At 42.0% G+C, this 21392-nt stretch overlaps 1 protein-coding gene across 1 annotated transcript in view; it reads right to left on the bottom strand.

Annotated features, from left to right (window-relative positions):
• The window catches only part of LOC134610648 (baculoviral IAP repeat-containing protein 1-like), a 77962-nt gene that overhangs the window by 1731 nt on the left and 54839 nt on the right, over window positions 1-21392 (bottom strand). Inside the window, 3 exon segments of the mRNA XM_063453716.1 lie at window positions 1065-1232; window positions 1886-1972; window positions 2930-3091. Coding sequence (XP_063309786.1) covers window positions 1065-1232; window positions 1886-1972; window positions 2930-3091 — 417 coding nt within the window.

The raw sequence follows: 21392 nt of genomic DNA on the forward strand, positions 1-21392 counted from the left end.
GTGGCCTAAAATACATTAGACCTAGGCAGATCCCCATATGTCTTAGGACTACAATTTATTTGTCAGACACTCTAAGGGGTGGAAAAGCATCGTGGGAGATGTAGTTGTATAACCGCTGGAGATCTACATTCTGAGCAGGAAAGATAAGGATAGATGTCACACTCTTTGCCAGCTGCTGAACATCTAAATAAGAATGTGGGTTAGGGGATATTTATCTAACATCATTTTACGCATTGACATTTCACTATAGGCATCATATCCACTTCAACAAATTTAAGTGATTATGGTGTCTGGATTCCAAGGGTGCTAGGTCACACATCAATGTTATCCATTCACACCAGAGATGCTAGATCACCACCAGCCTGCAACTCAGCCTCCAATTTTGATACGGTAAAGGTGGATATATGCTTTGCCAATGCCATACCAATTCATAACAGGGATTGCGGCAGTGATGGTCTTTGCCACATCATCAATGAAGACTGTTCTGTAGCCTGCCAGAGACTGAGCATCTCTGCTAAACAATGAATAAACAGTTTAACATGTATGTGGGACCGCCAACCAAGGCCTCCAGGCACCATAACCATTTCAGTGTGTTAAGGTAGTTATGGTGCCTACAGAGTCCCTTTAATCATTTGCAGTCCTTCTGAGTTTAAAATCTAGTGCAAATTCATTGCCACTAGTGCATACAATATATCATCACAATGGTTGGGTATCAATGGGCCGATGCAACACATTGAGAAAACATAAAGCATCCAAACACTGATATATGCGTATCATCTAAGACACATTAGCTATTATAAATGGTAACACAGGCTCAAAAACAGAAAAAAACACTAGTTCAAAAACTGCTAAAAAAAATACAGTAGTTAAAGAAAATTGGATAGAGTTTGACGACAATCACATATAAAACCATTATAATCAATTTCTTATCTATGTTAAAAGTGAAGTCAAAAGCGTGGAAACTATTTTACTAATAAGCAAAAAGATTCACTGCAAAGGTATATAGAATTTACAGTTGTTTTAGCACTTCAGTTTATGCATGGTGCTGCCACCACCCATCTCACCTAATGCCATCAAGCTGCTGTCATCCAAAACATTATTGGTAAGATAAATGTTTTTAAGGTTCGGTAGATGCTTGAACTGCCTGATGATAAATATTGCAGATTCCTTCATGGCTGGACCACTGGGCAGATACAGTTCTTCCAGATTCACCAGAGATGGTAGTGCTTGAGCTAGACAGAAAGAGTGATGGTAGAGTAGAAGGAAGCATTACCATAGCAGTTAGTAATCATGTACAGGTATAATGAGTGATCTGGCTGACTGAACAATGAGTGAAGCTGTAGCAAGTGGTTTACACAAAGTACAATATTCTCGGTTTCCTGTTCTACACAATGATACTCCAGCATTCTCAATCTGTTGTGGTTTGTTGTTCTGCTTTGATATAATACCAATTTTTGTTTACAGTCATGGGTAACAGAAATCACCCCCTCTTTTAATTCTATGGTTTTACATATCAAGACATAATAACAATCACCTGTTTCTTAGCAGGTCTTAAAATTAGGTAAATACATCCTCAGATGGACATCAACACATGACATATTACAACGTGTCATGATTTGTTTAACAAAGACAAAGCCAAAACGGAGAAGCCATGTGTGAAAAACGAAGTAACCAAACTTGCCCTCTGCGGTGAAGTTCAATAATAAACTAATCTATTATAATCTATCGTGGGTTCATTTATGAAATATCATGCAGCTATTCCAGCAGGAAATAAAAATACAGGAAAAAATATGAGATTGTGGCAAATAATTCAAAACACTACTATACGACATAAGAATTTTTCAAATGCAAAACCAAAATGGACAGCTGCGATATTGCGTATTACCCAAAGCGTTTAGGCCACCAGAGTCCACACAACGATTTCCTTCGATTTTCAAAACGACAAGATCCATAAGTGATGGCAACACAGCAGCTGACAAAATATATAAAGAAATACATATGGACTCTATAAGTACAATGATATAATTATTATCAAAATAATAACTGAATAAAAAAATCTAAACTCCAAGGGTATGATAAAGTTTTCTTTTGTTTTTTTTTATTTTTTGTTTTGTTTTTGTTTTTTTGCAATCTATCCACAATTATAAGAAAAACTTGTTTTATCTCTATTTAAATTGCCCTGCAGATTACATTTGGAACAGTTATTTACTAACGTTAGAAATCAAAATGAATTTAAAATCTATGGTAAAAATAGCCTAGATGGAAGTCAGCTACGCATTTCATTCTACTACTCCTGCCTTAAATTTAAAATTATCTTTGAATTCACTTTTGAATTCTTACTTTTGTGAATAACCCTGATGGTCTGTGGCTTTTAAGAATTGTCAGGTATTAAGAGAAAAACAAATTGCTTTATTATTATTATTATTATTGTTATTTATATATAACGCCAACTTATTTTGCAACGCTTTACAAATTTATTAAAGGGGAAATTTAACAATAAATGAGACAATTACAAAATGATACAGGAACAATAGGCAGTAGAGGACCCTGCTAAACCATTACAGTGTTCTATCTCCATCATACACTCAATTATTGTATCCATTGTAAGACTTTCTCCTAGTTATTCTAAAACTTTATTACTGTTTACTCGGATACAATTTATTAGGAACCTGTCTGTTATTGGCCTAATATAGCCCTATGTTTAAATTATCCTTACACCAGTCTATTCCGCTTATCTTTACCCCCAACTCCTGCTTTAAAGATTGTTTAACATACTGCTTTTTTTCTTATTGTAGAAAAAATATATCAGAAACAACATATTTTATTACCATGCAACCAATATTTGGAAGGTCAAAATATTCTAAAATACTTTCAGAAATTTGTATCCGATAACAAAATGGTTATTTTTTTTCATTTCCAAACTTCTTACCCAAATCTAACATTTCCTTGTTTGTTATAAATAGTCCAGAAAGGTGTATTTTTTTTATTTGTCTATTCTGTGACAATGTTTTAATCAGCTTTTCAAATTCCGGACAGCAGTCACAGCTCAGGACGAAACACGACAGGTTTGAGAAGTGTTCAATGACCTCAGCTGCAAAACACACAAGAAAAGTAGTATTGGAAAAATTAGCTATTTTTTTAATTTCCATTATTTAGGCCTAAAATTTGCAAGTCCATTTTCAATTCTCCAGGTTAGTTAATAAACACCAAAATAACCTATATTACAATGTAAAAGATCGATAAAATTAAGTCTTTTAAAAGCTCAATCGAAGCACATTCTTCATTAAATGTAATGTTCAGAGCTGCCGAGCTGTGCTTTTTTAAGCTGTGGATGGACTACAAATCCTACAATTCTCAATCTTCAGCTTGATGTAGAAGACAAAAAGTGATGGCATAGCACAATCAAATATTTATTAAATACACATACATAGAAATGCAAAAGTATATTTCATGCTATATTAAGGTGTATATTTTAGCCGAGATATAAACAGAGAAAGAATGAAAACAGTTAAAATAAATATGGTTTTAGACGGTCATTCATCTCCCACAAACAAATAAAATGTGTCTACTACTACCCAAGAACTCTTGGACATTACAATATTTTCACAAATTTTTGGAAGAATACACACTGAAAAATATATGCTGTAGATACTTCTAAGGTTTTTTTATAACTAATTGAAATTATGCATATGAAGTTGTTGTTTTTTTCATAGAGTATTTGTGGAGTACCCAGTATATAATTAAGGGTTTCTCCAATATAGTGCTTACACTTTTTTTTTTTTTTAAATAAAATGTGTATTTAATTTATTCTCATGAGCTGCAGAGCTAGCATTCCTGAGATATTTTTTGTAAATTTTTGTAATGTTTTGAACTACAATCCTCATTATGCTTGGGGCTTGCTTATAACCTTCTTGGTAAAAAGAAGTCAAAAGCTTGTCGCTAATAAGAACAGCCTTGTAAGAGTAGATGAAATAACCAGGGACTGAAAGGTTTGTGCAGATTTTATTAGGAACCTCGGCCTTTAAAAGGACAATGATGGGGCGGAGCCTGACCGCGATCGAAGATGGATGCTTAGTCCGGCAGCTCTCTCTCCCCCATGATTGCAATCCGCCACCATCAGCTACCGTGGGCACGAAAACCCCGAAACAAAAGGCAATCTAGCCTCCACAGACCCGGGCACTCCCTCCCCCATGGGCAGAGGGAAGAAGAAGAAGGAGAAAACCCCTTCAGTCGCAGAGCGCGCCAAAACCGCCATCTTGCCGCTCAGAAATGGAGGGTTCCGAAATAGAAACGGCATAAAGTAGGTACCCGGCCACAAAAGACTCCCCCCTAACGAAAAGGGACTTACAAAGCCTACTGCAAGAAGCCACTGCAGAAATTAAGGCACACACTAAGGCAGAATTGAACCGCCAAATTCAGTCACATAAAACTGAGGCCCTGTCACACCGCACAGACCAGGCAGAGACCAAACTTACCAAACTGGCAGAAACCACCTCTTCCCACTCCCAAAATATTACTTACCTACATGGCAAACTTGCAGAACTAGAAGAAGAGATAGAAGACCTTAATAATAGGTCCAGGAGAAATAATATCAGGGTGAGAGGTTTGCCAGAAACAGTAACCAACGACCAACTACAGGCCTCCCTCACCAACCTATTTAAAAAATTACTACCAGAGGCCTCACTGCAAGACCTCGCAATGGATAGAGCACACAGGGTGCTCAGACCTCTGGCGCTGAATCCAGACACCCCCAGGGACGTAATAGTGCGGATGCACCGTTTCCCCATTAAGGAGCAATTGGTCAAACAAGCAAGACAAAACCCCCCAACCTTCCAGCAACAGACCATAGCCCTTTTTCAGGATTTGGCGCCTACGACCCTTAAGAAAAGGAGGGACCTACAGCAACTAACGAACACCCTTAACCACCACGGCATACGGTACATGTGGGGGCATCCCTTCAAGTTACTGGTCCGCAGAGAAAACCAGACACACATACTGTCGAATGCAGCAGAGATGATCCCCTTCACAGAATCCCTAAGCCTCACGCTTCTACCTCTACAACCGAACAGACCATCTGGTCCCAGGGGGAGCTCCCGGAGACAACAGGAACCCATCAGCCATTCACCTCGACGCACGCCGAGAAAAAGGGCACCTCCAAGACTACAAGACGGCAGCCCACAGCGGCCCTAAGCTCCAGCCACGACTGCAGCAGAGACTCTCACTCCCAGGACATTTTCCCCGCCATTACGCTATATGGCTCACGTTGATATCCTTTTTTTACAGAATACTTTTATTATGCTTTATAATGTTTTCATGTACTGGCACTTTAAACCTCCTGTCTTATACTGTTTAAAACAAAACCTGTGACATGGGGAGAATAGGAGCAGAGGAGGGGGACTAGGGAAAGGATGGGACTGATTCCCCCTGACTTGCTTTTTTTGTTTTATATAACAAAAAAAAAAAAAAAAAGGAAGAAAAAAAAAGGGGGACCTGACCCATCGCCTACAAACCCCATGGGGACCCCCATCCCCGAGACTAATGGAAAACGAATATGCGTCCTAACCAGATATGCTGTTCCCCCCTGGAGCACCTAACTATACGGTGGAGCCTCCAGCTTCACTGAAGCTATATAATCTTCCCAGAAAAAAAGAATGTAGCACTTATTATAATACAGATGAAAAAAATGAAAATGAATCACCTTTTTATTTTATGATTCCGATTGGAGTTCTCTTTTAAAAGGACGAAAGAAATGTTGATATCTATAGAGAATATACAAACATAGTGCAGATTATACAAAATAAATGTTAGAATCCTAATATTGAGGAAATATTGCACTCACAAACAGAGAGCTGTTAACTCGATCTAGTTGGAATCGCTTCCAGGTCAGTTTAGGCGACCTACCCCTATTAGCGATGTGATTTTCCTTTCTATGTGGGAAAATAGAAATACACAAAAATTGCGCAGTATTGCTGGTACAGTGCCCAAAATTATAAAGGAAATCCCAAGTGGGTACTTACAAGATTAGAGTCATTAAGTAATGACTCAGTTTTCAAGCGATATGCAGACTAAGGGCTGCACTCCCTTCTTTTGAAGTATAAAAGGTGGGAACCAGGATACCAAATAAAAAGTAATACATTTATTATAAATAAAATACACAAACAAAATTGCAACAATGTGCCAAATCCGGAACGCGTTTCGCCACTAACCACGTGGCTTCATCTACCGGGTAAATCCGTTAGGTATCTCCAAGTCCCCAAATCTGGTTTAAATACTAAAAAGTGGCGGGCAGAGAGCCGGTACACGGTAACCGTCTCACGTTAGTACCACCCACAGGTACTACGTGTGGGGTCCATGCCTCCCTCTCATACCGCTACTGCACGGGAGCCAAAAGAGGTTGTCAGTTTTTTTCTCCTTCATTCAATAATTTTCTTTTGGTCCATAAAAGAGGGTCCATAGTTCATTTTTCAAGACATTTCGTTACAACAATTCCTTTTGAAATTAATAGTGCCCTCTTTCACTTGATATTCTCGTTAGTTCATTTATAAAAAATACAAAATATCAATTTCAGTCTTTATCAGCATCAATCTTTCAATAAAAGTCAGAGACACAGTATATTGTTTCTATGACCAAATTAGAATCAGTTTGCCTCTAATACATTTAACATCTTTTTATTCGTTACTCCCTTTCTCTTTTAGGTTAAATGTAATTTTCTATAATCCTCTATTAGGTTTTAGAAAGATAATCATTAAATTTAGAACAAAATCGGGAAGGGCATCCATTTTTATTTTAAATTATTCGTTCAGTCCATCTAATTACTTTATATAATAACTACAATTATTTAATCTCTCACTTTCCATTTCTTATTATATAAAATAGTGATTTATAACAAGGAATATTCGTTCCTCCTAATAACTATAAACACTTAATTATAATTTTATGACATGACAGGAGGCTTCGTATTTGCTTAAGTCTCTCTTTACTAGAACTCCACAGCAGCACAGAAAAACAACCAATCAGAAAAAAGTTAGGCACTATAAAACTCCCCTCCCCATGCATCATTTCCTCTTTCTTTGCTGCTCTGCAGTCAGTACAGGTCAGAGTACCACTGCCTCCTGCTTATAGTGGGTGGCTTTGGGTTTTTATTGCTTATATTCAGTCTTTTAGCCTTATAAATGCAGTATTGTTGTAATCCTTAGGGGATTTTTTTTCTTATATGCAGTATGTTATATCCTTGTGGGATTCTATTCTTATTATGCAGTATGTTCTATCCATGTGGGATTGTATTCATGTAAATGCAATATTTTTTATCCTTATGGCATTCTATGTTTATAATGCAGTATGTTTTATCCTTATGGCATTTTATTTTATAATGCAGTATGTTTTATCCTTCTGGCATTTTATTTTTATATACAGTAGGTTTTTATCCTTATGGCATTTTATTTTTATATACAGTAGGTTTTTATCCTTATGGCATTTTATTTTTATATACAGTAGGTTTTATCCTTATGGCATTTTATTTTTATATACAGTAGGTTTTATCCTTATGGCATTTTATTTTTATAATGCAGTATGTTTTATCCTTATGGCATTTTATTTTTATATACAGTGTTTTATCCTTGTGGCATTTTATTTTTATATACAGTAGGTTTTATCCTTGTGGCATTTTATTTTTATATACAGTAGGTTTATCCTTATGGCATTTTATCTTTATAATGCAGTATATTTTATCCTTATGCCATATTTATTTTTATATAGAGTGTTTTATCCTTGTGGCATTTTATTTTTTATAATGCAGTGTGTTTTGTGCTTATGGGATTTTTTCCTGTAAATGCAGTAGGTTATAGGCCTTGTGGCATTTTATTTTTTATAATGCAGTGTGTTTTGTGCTTATGGGATTTTTTCCTGTAAATGCAGTAGGTTATAGGCTTTGTGACATTTTATTTTTTATAATGCAGTGTGTTTTGTGCTTATGGGATTTTTTTCCTGTAAATGCAGTAGGTTATAGGCCTTGTGGCATTTTATTTTTTATAATGCAGTGTGTTTTGTGCTTATGGGATTTTTTCCTGTAAATGCAGTAGGTTATAGGCCTTGTGGCATTTTATTTTTATAATACAGTGTGTTTTGTGCTTATGGGATTTTTTCCTGTAAATGCAGTAGGTTATAGGCCTTGTGGCATTTTATTTTTTTATAATGCAGTGTGTTTTGTGCTTATGGGATTTTTTTCCTGTAAATGCAGTAGGTTATAGGCCTTGTGGGATTTTTCTTCGGTGTCTGTACTTCGGATCATCGCTGCTTCTACCTCCAAAGCATTTGCCTCCTCTGTCCCCCGAGATCTGGGACCGCGGAGTTAATCTCCGCCAGCCCAGTGTGTTTTTTCCAGCTGCCGGTATGCTCGCGAGTGAGCACGACCACCCGGCGGCCGGATCTTATTTCCCACGTGGCTGCTTCGCTGCAGCCGTCCCGTCCCCCGTGGGTCCCGCGTGTTTTACCCGGTCGCAGGGGTACTCGCGAGTGAGCACGAGTACCCGGCGACCGGATCTTCTTTCCCACATGGCTGCTTCGCGACAGCCGTCTCCGCCGCGGACCACGTGGGTCCTGTGTGTTCTACGCGGTCGCAGGGGTACTCGCGAGTGAGCGCGAGTACCCGGTGGTCGGATCGTTTCCTCCACGTAGAGGCTTCACTGCGGCCACCTCCGCCCGCGGACCGCGTGTGTCCGGGGTATGCCCTGCTATGACTGTGCCCCATTGATTGGCCTGCTATGTCTGTGCCCATAAGAACGGCCTGCTATGTCTGTGCCCATAAGATTGGCCTGCTGTGTCTGTGCCCATAAGATTGGCCTGCTGTGTCTGTGCCCATAAGATTGGCCTGCTGTGTCTGTGCCCATAAGATTGGCCTGCTGTGTCTGTGCCCATAAGATTGGCCTGCTGTGTCTGTGCCAATAAGATTGGCCTGCTGTGTCTGTGCCCATAAGATTGGCCTGCTGTGTCTGTGCCCATAAGATTGGCCTGCTATGTCTGTGCCCATAAGATTGGCCTGCTGTGTCTGTGCCCATAAGATTGGCCTGCTGTGTCTGTGCCCATAAGATTGGCCTGCTGTGTCTGTGCCCATAATATTGGCCTGCTATGTCTGTGCCCATAATATTGGCCTGCTATGTCTGTGCCCATAAGATTGGCCTGCTATGTCTGTGCCCATAAGATTGGCCTGCTATGTCTGTGCCCATAAGATTGGCCTGCTAGGTCTGGCCCATAAGATTGGCCTGCAATACCTGTGCCCAATAAAATGGCCTGCTATGTCTGTGCCCCATTGGATAGCCTGCTATGTCGGTGCCTACTTGGATGGCCGGCTATGCCTGTGACTATTTGCTTGGCTAACCTTTCTGTGTCCATTCGTTTGACCTGCTGAGACTATGCCCTAAGGACGGGCCTACGCTATTGGTACCGAACCCCTTTTGGCCGCAGGCCTGGGGTAATATCACTGAGGAAAACCCAGTGCACACCAGTGACATGGAGATAGGCAGGTGTCCGGGCAAACACCATTGCCATAGTGTTCGAGAGGACACCAGTATACGGCCATCTGAATATGGCGGGAAGGGTGAAGGCCCTAAACCTCATGCCTGAAGGGCAAAGTTTCTTATGAAGACCCCGGACACATCCACGGTTTACTCCAAACCGGCGACTGCACGTCTCCAAGGAGAACTTCGCACCGGCAGGGACCGGTATTCAGACTCCTTCAGGAGAAAGCTGTGTTTTTAACAAAGAAAAGAAAATGTTACTTGCGCTTTTTCCTTAATCCCTATGTATATTTAGACAAATGGAGGTCATTTAGTTGCTCCAATGGCCATTGGAGGGATGCCCGCCTGCCAACGTCAAGGCAGACCCCCCCTAAGCGGGTCCTAACACTGACCCTTCAGCCTGCTTCCTTGAGCTTCTGGCAAAGATATCTCTAATGAGACAGAAAGGGGTATTTTTTATATACACCCCTTTACTTATTAACCCTTAATAGGGAACACATGGGATGGGTAGCAGCATTGTAACCAGGCTGTGTGATACAAAGTAAATACAAAAAGAGAAGTCCTGCGCTTAAGCTGCAAGGACTACAACACACATCAGCCCCAATATATAGTAAAAAACAAAGAAAAGAAAATGTTACTTGCGCTTTTTCCTTAATCCCTATGTATATTTAGACAAATGGAGGTCATTTAGTTGCTCCAATGGCCATTGGAGGGATGCCCGCCTGCCAACGTCAAGGCAGACCCCCCCTAAGCGGGTCCTAACACTGACCCTTCAGCCTGCTTCCTTGAGCTTCTGGCAAAGATATCTCTAATGAGACAGAAAGGGGTATTTTTTATATACACCCCTTTACTTATTAACCCTTAATAGGGAACACATGGGATGGGTAGCAGCATTGTAACCAGGCTGTGTGATACAAAGTAAATACAAATACAAAAAGAGAAGTCCTGCGCTTAAGCTGCAAGGACTACAACACACATCAGCCCCAATATATAGTAAAAAACAAAGAAAAGAAAATGTTACTTGCGCTTTTTCCTTAATCCCTATGTATATTTAGACAAATGGAGCTGTGTTTTTCCCTTGTCTTTACTATCTACTCTGTATATGCCTCCCGGAGTCCCTATAGGTTCGGTAGTTTTTTCCTGCGTTAGGTTAGCTCCTGGCCCTGTCCAGTGGGATTTACTTTTCTTACCTTCCGGCCTGCTGTTTACATTCTATCCGAGATAGAATGGGTGTATTTTCTCTTATCTTCGTTTATTGTTGCTTTTTTGTTTTGTTTTGTTTTTTTCATGACTTCCTTTTCCTATTCGCTCGGGTCGTCGTGAGGCCTGACTTGGTCTCCTCCGACCTCCCGGGCACTCGTGGATTGCGGAGAACGTCTCCAGCTTTCCTCGGACTACCAACAGCCTACCAGGACCCCGCGCGCGCGCGCACGGGATCTGGATAGTCGGTTGATAGTTTTTCATTCCTTGTTTCCCAGATTGCCCTCAGCCATATGCTGACATTTGTAATTGGTGCGCCCTACGGTTTTGGTCACTCCGAATCTCTAGGGACTCTAGTTTGCACCACAGGAGGGTGCGGCCCTCCATCACCTCGATCCGAGTATATTTATTTTCAGGAGCAGTGGGCGAAGCCTCTCATACGGAACCGGATACTGATTTGTTATTAGAGGGCGCAGTCCCTCACTCGTCATCAACCAGATACTGGGCTGGATACAAAGTACAAGTTGGGTGGACCCATTCTCATAGAGAGAACCGGTCTCGGATGTAAACTCTGCTGTTGGTTACTAATGGGTGCGGCCCGCTCAGGCTAGCACCCGGACGCTCTCACGGTATGCGATCACAGTAGTAGAGAGCGCGGCTCTTTCATGCACTCGACGCTCTACAGTACCGGCCATTTGTTCATCACACAGGCTTGTGCCTGTGCAAGACATTGATGACTACATAGAGGGGCGTCCCTCCGGAATTCAATTAGAGCTGCCATCCACGCTACTGGCTTCATCCTAGAGGACTGCCTGGTCATGCAAGTATTACATGTTTGGACTAGATCCCTCTATTCTATCTCCCGTGATGGATCTACTGGATCCGGGCTGCTGTAAAACACGCGAGAAATACTCAGAGGTATAACGGGGGGAGTCTCCCATTTATTTACACACACTCCTGGAGATGGTACACTAACGGATGGTCCTCCGAGTGCAGGTTTTTGGCATATTCGGCACCATATAATACAAAGTTTGCTTTCTGTTTTAGATATCCAGACCATTACTAGCAAACTGAGCAGAAAGTTTCCCCCATGTCAAGATGTCGGGAGATACGGAGACCTTCATGGAGCAAACAGGCACCGCCTTGCTCGGGTAACAACATTAAGGAAGGACTATTGCCCGGTCTGAAGGTAAAACCGTACGTATGGGTCATATGGTAAATCGGGAATCCTCGTTTGTCTTGACTTCTCCGGTCTTTACGATCTTGGGATAAAATCGGAGCGCATACCTGGTGAACATGGTTCGGAGATGGAGGACCCTTCGTCTATACTCTATTCATCCCTCACGGGAGCCGTCTGTTTTTGGATTCGCGCTGCCCCCTTTTTTTTTTTCAACTACCGTCGAGGGGATCTATGAGACTTTACGGAGGTACCTGGTGTACCCCGACTCCTACAGACATCTTTCACTCTTTGACGAGGGCATTGCTGGATGGAAACCTGCGTTCCGGTTGGTTTTTCCCTTCCTTTGAAGGTTTCCAGGATTCGCTATTCCCAGTATAGTCGACCACCGTCCTTCCACACAAGTTCAGTTCGGAACCCTGAATGGACGTCCTTTGGAGTCTTTCTCTACTGCGTCCAAGGTTTACTCAGTCCATTTGGAATCTTAGAATCACTTAGAATACGGCTAGTTTGGCCACGCTCTTGCCTGCATTATGAAATTATTCTCGGATGAGTCATATCACCGGGTAGGACAGGAAGGAACGAAAGTTCCTCCTCGGTTTCTAATACGATTTTGGTAGTGGACTTGGGCGCATTCCTTGAAATTGGAGATCTACCTGCAAGACCGCATCGCCGAATATCCCTGGCACGATCGGAGGAACCGCCTTACGGATCATGAGTTGAGACGGTGACAGTTTCTTCTCGCGTCCCCAAGTCCGAACTTGACCTTTGATATTAAAACTACAGGAAGGTGGCTGATAGGTCAGCTTGCCAGCTCATGGACCGGCTGCTAGGAAACAAGTCGCAACCACATACAATGGATTTACCAGCGGATGGTACTTTTTTCCGTAATTGAGATGCTTCGTCGGCTGGCATTTTCTTTTATCCGTCTACTGTCAATTATCGAACTTGGAATGTCCAATTAGGATTACTCTGATATTTCCTGCAATAGATACCAGCGACACAAACAGCGTTGGATTGGTGAATTGAGCGTTGAAACAGCAAATACGAAGCCTCCTGTCATGTCATAAAATTGTAGATTATGCTAGCTTTAGTGTACCTATAATCTTAATTTTATTAATGACAGGAGGCGAGTATTTCCCACCCATTCTTGTCCCTCCCTTGTTTAATGTTATAGTTTAGATTATCAGGTACGTATGCAACTCTGTTTGTTGTCTCTGATACCTGTCGCTTGTTCATTATGTCTGTGTTTCTTTTCATAAGTAGGGTTGGGATATCTACATATTAAGGTTAATTTTGGTTGCTACATTGGGTACCTACATGTTTATTCTGAGTACATTTAATTGGATAATCAACCTGTTCGATTCTGTTTTTCTCTCGTTTCAGTTTACAGTCCATCAACACTATCTAGTTTGACGGTTACTCTCGGATGGTGGACATCGTTATATTCATCGTATCTAGGACTTCGTTTCTTCCCCATGATGTTCTCTGCCTTTTATTCTGTTTTGTCGCAGCTTGAAAGAGGAAATGATGCATGGGGAGGGGAGTTTTATAGTGCCTAACTTTTTTCTGATTGGTTGTTTTTCTGTGCTGCTGTGGAGTTCTAGTAAAGAGAGACTTAAGCAAATACTCGCCTCCTGTCATTAATAAAATTAAGATTATAGGTACACTAAAGCTAGCATAATCTACAATTAAAACTATAAGGCTAAAAGGCTTAAATACTGACTTTATTATAAATCACATCGCTAATAGGGGTAGGTCGCCTAAACGGACCTGGAAGCGATTCCAACTAGAGCTGAGTTAACAGCTCTCTGTTTGTGAGTGCAATATTTCCTCAATATTAGGATTCTAACATTTATTTTGTATAATCTGCACTATGTTTGCATATTCTCTATAGATATCAACATATCTTTCGTCCTTTTAAAAGAGAACTCCAATCGGAATCATAAAATAAAAAGGTGATTCATTTTCATTTTTTTCATCTGTATTAAAATAAGCGCTACATTATTTTTTCTGTGCATTTTCTGTTGCGGTGTTATTGAAAGGAACACCTGAATGTATAGCGGCTAAATTTTAATTGCTGTGACATTGATTTATTGAATTATTAGTATTAATAAGCGCTGGTTACAATTGTTTCTATTTGCTACTATATAATCTTCCCCCCTTTATAAAAATTTGAAAAAAAAAATGCATAGACGGGACCAAGGGGGGAGGGCGGGGCGGGGCGGGAGGGGACAGAAATAAGCCGGGACCCTAGCAAGCACCCCAGGAGGAGGGAAGAGTTAATTAGCAGAAGGGTCAAGAGGGCCTTATGGGGAGGCAGATGATGAGGTCCAATAGCCCCTCCGGGACTTGGAAAGGACCCCCCTGAAGACAGACTAGGCAACGATAGGCCCAATTCTGGTCACCGGAGGATACTCGCCCACCCCCAAATGAGAACCCCCTCCCACAATGACAGGGTAAAAGACAGGAGACTACTAGACAACACCTGAAGAGGCAGGGGAGTACTTCCTCCCTTTGAGAGACACTCTGCACATCTATACAGTCATTCTAAACACGTTGGGTATTAATTATGTTTCCCCTTTCTTGTTTCCATGTATATAGTTACCGGCATGCCCAGACTGGGACACCACAAGCCCTCGACAGAGAGCCGAGGTACATCGGACAAAACACCAGGTACACAAGGTAACACATCACGGGGGGGAGGAGAAGTGGACGTGACCATCCCAACTCTTCTCTTATCACCCCTCACACACACCACACGAGATCCACCCCTCACAAGGGTGAATCGAATCATATCCACAACCCCTACATTACCCCCCCCCCCCCCGCCCACCAGGCTTGGCACGCACTTCGTAAGACCAAGCCCTTTCAGTTACACCCCCATGACCATTCCCCCCAGCGCAAACCCTTCCCCCTCCCCGCCCCCCCACCCCACACGACGAGTGCAAAAGTAACAGTGACACAATGCCAACCGCCAGTGTCTCAATAAATTGCAAGGGTCTGAACAACCCGAACAAAAGGCACCGAGTCCTCAGATGGGCCTCCAGAACTAAAGCAGACGTCCTCCTTCTACACGAGACGCACTTTGAGCAAAGCAGGCCCTTCCCACTACGTAACAGACACTACACAGAGAGCCACCAGGCAAACTCACCCCAAGGGAAACATAACGGGGAGGCGATCATCATTCGCAGAACCTGTCCCATACAATTTACTAACACAGCCTCAGACCCTCAGGGGCGGTTCCTTACCGTAACGGGACACTTAGGCCCGAATAAATATGCAATCACGTCGGTATATGCTCCAACGGTAGCGAATGCACATTTCTGGACGGCCCTGCAGGCCCACCTAGCCCTATTCCCCTCCCACCACAAGGTGGTGGGGGAGACTTTAACGCGGTGCCATCCCCATCCAACGACAGATGCAGAACACAACACCGGGGACAGCTGGCCCCACCCGAGGTAAAAACAGACAAACTATTCCACTCTTTTTTAACGAACACGAACCTAGTGGACATGTGGATAACACAACACCCACTGACAACGGATTTTACATTCTTTTCTCACCCACATAAGTCCTACTCACGCATAGACATGTTCCTGACCTCCCCATCCCTAATGCAACACACGGACAGGACAGAGATAGGACAAATCACGTGGTCGGACCACGCAGACATTACTATAACTATAAGGCTCCCACATACGACCAGACAATGGGCCTGGCGCCTAAACCCAACACTACTCCACGTCCCACACATCAAAAAAAAAACAATCAACAAAGCCATACAAGACTTCTTCAAAACCAATAAAGGCTCGGTACCCTTGGCAGGCATGCTCTGGGCGGCACACAAGGCAGTCATCAGAGTCAGCCTCATTTCGGCGGCCTCAGCTCACAAAAGGGAGAAACGATCCCGACTAAACCACCACCTCACCGAACTCCGCAAGGCGGAACACGCGCACAAACAAAACCCCACCCCCGACTTACAACAACAGATACAGGTACACAAACAAGCCATCCATGAATTCATGGCTCAAGACTCGAAAAAAGCACTGCTATGGACAAGGCAGATGTTTTATGAGAAATCTAATAAAGCAGACTCCCTCTTGGCCAACAGACTTAAAAAGAAAATGCAACATAACCGGCTAGCCTCGATTAAATTCCCGGACGGCAAAACACAATACCTCCCCGAACAGATAGCAGAAACCTTCACCCAATTCTATGCCTCCCTCTACGACCATGACCCCAAATCTCGACACAACGCAACCGCCACAGAGGAAGCCATAGCACGCTACTTGCAAAACATACCCCTACCGCAACTCACTGACGAAGCAAGAGAATCACTAGCAGCAGAAGTTACAATAGAGGAGGTGGCAGAGAGGATTAAGGCCCTCCAACCCAACAAATGCCCGGGCCCCGACGGCTACTAGGGACCATATTATAAAACATACTCCACAACCTTACTCCCACACCTAAGCGAGCTATTCAGATCAATCCTCAAAGGAGAACCGCTCCCAGCGGAAATGCTCCAAGCTAATATTAGCCTAATACCAAAACCGAACAAATCCCTACAAGACCCGGGACACTATCGCCCCATTTCACTCCTAAATGTAGACGTTAAATTATTTACCAAACTCATTGCGAACAGACTTAAGCATTTTCTCCCAAAACTGAGGCTAATATTAGCTTGGAGCATTTCCAAGTGCGCTTTATACCCAATAGACAAGCCTACGACAACATGAGACGCACCTGCGACCCAATATGGACAGCCACCCACAGACGGATCCCAACGCTACTACTATCCCTGGACGCCGAAAAGGCATTTGACAGGATCCTTTGGCCATACTTGTTCGCAACCCTGACGAGGTTCGGCTTCCCCAGGGCTCTACTACAAGCAATCCACACCCTTTACACCACCCCAACAGCACAGCTACTAATACCAAATGCACACCAAACCCCATTCCGAATACATAATAGTACTCGGCAGGGGTGCCCCCTGTCCCCTTCTCCTCTTTGCCCTCTTCCTCGAACCCCTATTACAAAAGATCCACAATACAAGGCATGAAAATAAGACGGGAGGAATACAAAGTGGCAGCATATGCGGACGACTTGCTCCTAACTTTGACCGACCCAGCGACGTCACTACCCCCACTGCTAGAATTGTTAGATGAATACGCAAAAATCTCAGGATATAAGCTCAATATAGAGAAAAAAGAAGCCCTGACAATACAGATCCCACCCCACGCACGAACACTACTACAACAAACCTACCCATTCCGCTTCCAAACACATAGTATTCATTACCTAGGAATCGACCTACCTGTTGACCTAAACTCTACATACAGACTAAACTACCCCCCCACTAATCGACCAGGCCCTGAGAGACTTGCAAACATGGCAAAAATTATCCATCTCATGGCTGGGGAGACTGGCAGCGATCAAAATGAACTTACTTCCACGTTTTCTATACCTATTCCAGACCCTCCCCATCCCACTCTCACGAGAAGACAAAAATCTTCAAATGCACATAGATAAATTTATTTGGGCAGGAAAAAGAGCTAGAATAAAACGAATTACCCTGTATATCCCACACAAAAAAGGGGGATTAGGCCTGCCGAATTTCTGGGACTATCACCAAGCATCCCAAATTTGCACAAATTCAAACCATGCATGCCCCTCCAGGGGTAAAGCGGTGGGTGGACCTGGAGCATGACCTATTCGGACGTGACCTGCCAACACTTTACCTATGGATACCAACACCACACAGACCACAGCAGCCAAACACGACACCAGCCCTCACGAGAGCCATCCACATCTGGAACAGGGTGACCGACAAGTACAACCTCATAAACACACCCTCACCCCTTATGCCCATAATAAGAAACCCTCAATTCACCCCGGGAATGATGCCCCAACACTTCACCCGTTATGAGGACAATGAACTCACGAGGATCTGTCACTTTTACAGTAATGACCACCTCATTCCCTTCCCAGACCTGCCGAATGACACACCGTATAACACGTTCGACCACTTCCGATATCTCCAGCACCGAAGCTTCTTGTCAACCCCTAGCATAGCCGCAGCAGCGGTGATGAAACCAACAGCATTCGAAAGGGGCTGCCTGAACAACCCAATACACAAGGGCCAAATTTCCAATCTATACAACCTCATGACACTTAAAGCCCCACCTGACGCCTTCTCCTACATAAAGGCCTGGGAAAGGGATCTTGGCCCCCTGGGGACCCCTCGGACTGGGCTGATATATGGGAAGCAATAGCGACAGTGACCATATGTGTTAACCACAAGGAGCAGGCGTATAAAACCCTGCTCAGGTGGTACCTCACCCCCTTGAGACTCAAACAAATGAAACATACAGACTCGGACAGATGCTGGAAAGGGTGCGGCGAAAAGGGAACATACGTTCATATGTGGTGGGAATGTCGACATTTAACCCAAATCTGGAAAGAAATGGCCGCTGCCACCTCAAGAGCATTACAAACTGACGTCCCCCTGGACCCATGGATCTGGCTGCTGTCCAAGCCCCATGAAAACCTGACCCGAGCACAAAACAAACTAGTAGCAAAGGTGGCCTTAGCAACGCGTAGAACAATAGCTACCCACTGGGGCAGCCCAGAAATCCCAGCGGCCCCAGAGGCTCAGAGAAAGATTAAGGAGGCTATGGAGATGGACGAACTGTCCGCACTAGTACATGAGAATACCAGATCTTTTCATAAGATCTGGGACCCCTGGTTGGCATTGTAGGACAACTCGTGCGGCGGGGGGGGGGGGGGGGGGGAGACGGACTGTCCCCCTCCCTTCCACACTCCACCCCTTTCCCACACCCACCCAATCCACACACCCAAACACCACTACTAACAGACAGCACCCACATAAACAAGCAAACATGACAACTACAAACAACCACCTGACCTGACTCAGGAGAACTCCACGAGTTCAACCAAACACCGTAAAAACGACATAACGACACTAGAACAATCTCCAAGTTCTAAACCCCCGACTCTGGAGGCACCACCACATCCCCAGAGGACCGAGACAACACAACGCAAAAGACAGAGTAAGACCACGACACCTCATAGAGCCCACGAACAGGGCGTTGACTGTTCATGACTGAGCCCACCACAACAACACCATAAACGCCCATAGCACAGTAACTAAGCACAGGGAAAATGATGGTCACACCAACCGGAGGAGTTACCCCCACCCAACCCACCCACCCGGTTCTTCCAGACCCCGAGCAACGAAAGCAACCTGTTTAACAGCTGGAAAAACGAATGTAAACAGTAAAATGTTAAAACCTAAAACTGTAACCAATATGCTTGTAACATGTTGCAACCCTTTTTCCTTTCTGTACCCCACAAAGTTGAAGAATTCTTGAAAACTCGAAAATAAAGAATTTATAAAAAAAAAAGGACAATGTTGGGGGTGTGGTTTAGCAGCTCACCAAGATGGCTGCATGAGCGGTTTGCTCCATGTGAGGGATTAACCCCTTAAGGACTGGACTGTTTTTGCGATGTTGTACATTTGTGACCAGGCCTCTTTTTACACTTTTGTGGTGTTTGTGTTTAGCTGTAATTTTCCGCTCTCTCATTTACTGTTCCTATACAAATTATATGTTGTTTTTTCAGGACAAAAAAGGCTTTCTTTACATACCATTATTTATATAATCTCATGTAATTTAATTTTAAAAAAATAAAAAAATATGATGAAAAAAATGAAAAAAATACGTTTTTTTACTTTTACTTGAAAAATCTTTTACTCATCTACAAAAGCGAATAAAAAAAACTGCTAAATAGATTTGAAATTTTGTCCTGGGTTTTAAAATATCCAGTGTTTACATGCTTTTTTGCTTTTTTTTGCAAGTTATAGGGCTATAGGTACAAGTAGGATATTGTGGTTTCAAAACATACATTTTTTCAAATTTATCAATAGTGACATTGTAACACTATTATCTGTCAAAATTCTCTGAATAACACCCCACAGGTACATATTTTTTTAAAGTAGACAACCCAGGGTATTCAATATGGGGTATGTCCAGTCTTTTTTAGTAGCCACCTAGTCGCAAACACTGGCCAAAGTTAGCGTTCATATTTGTTTGTGTGTGAAAAAGTAAAAAACTAAATTGAACGCTAATTTTGGCCAGTGTTTGTGACTAAGTGGCTACTAAAAAAGACTGGACATACCCCATTTGCAATACCTTGGGTTGTCTTCTTTGCAAATGGTATGCCATCGTGGGGGTAATTCTCATTCCTGGGCTACCATACGCTCTCAAAGGCAACGTAATCAACCTGGCCATTTTCAATGTAAAAATATTTGACCCATATATTTGACTCTGTAACTTTCAAAAACGCTATAAAATCTGTACATGGGAGTACTGTTAAACTCGGGAGACTTTGCTGAACATAAATATTAGTGTTTCAAAACAGGAAAACGTATCACAACAATTATAGCATCAGTAAAAGTGCGGTTTGTGTGTGAAAAATTAAAAAAGTCACTTTCACTGACAATATCATCGCTGTGATAGGTTTTACTGTTTGGAATCACTAATATTTGTGTTCAGCAAAGTCTCCTGAGTAAAACGGTACCCCCCATGTACTGGTTTTAGGGTGTCTTAGAAAGTTACAGGGTACAATACAGTGCTAGCAAATTAAATTCTCTGCAATTTCGGCCTGGGTTGGCAGGCAGGTCCCTTAAATTGCAATTAATAAAATTATTTAATTATGTAAAAATATTACATAAATACGCACGTAGAATTTAAATATATATGCACATTTATATATTTGAAGTCTACGTGTATATTTATATAATTATTTATGTAATTTTGTATATAAACAAATGTATATTTTGTATTATTTTTATTTATTTATATATACATAGATATATATACAATTTCATTCTAAGTGTATTTTGATATAAATGTATATATTTTAATATCAAAATACAGTTAGAATAAAATTTCATATAGATATATAATTTTTTTAAATGTTTTATTATTATTTTTAAAATGTTTTATTTAATTTAATTTACTTATTATTTGTATTTTATAATAATATATATATACACAATATATATAGTTATATATATTATATATATATACGTGTGTAATTTAATTATAAGTGTATTTTTATATTAATATATGTACATATTAATATAAAAATACACATAGTATGATATTATATATATGATATATAGACATATATTATATAAATATAATATATGTCTATATATCATATATATACACACATATATATAATTTTTTTTTTTATTAACATTAACTTTATTTTTTTAATGATTTTACACTAGCAGGGAGACTGCCTGTCAGCACAGACAGTCTCCCTGCAGGCAGACACATGGACACCTATTGTGACCATGTGATCGCTCTGTTGAGCGATCACAAGGCCCCAGGGGTCCTAATTCGCCATGGGGAGACTGTCTGGGCTGCAGGCAGTCTCCCCACAACGGGAGCACCGTCGATCGCCGCCGGGGG

The sequence above is a fragment of the Pelobates fuscus genome, chromosome 5, assembly GCF_036172605.1.
Source record: "Pelobates fuscus isolate aPelFus1 chromosome 5, aPelFus1.pri, whole genome shotgun sequence".
Lineage (NCBI taxonomy): Eukaryota > Metazoa > Chordata > Amphibia > Anura > Pelobatidae > Pelobates > Pelobates fuscus.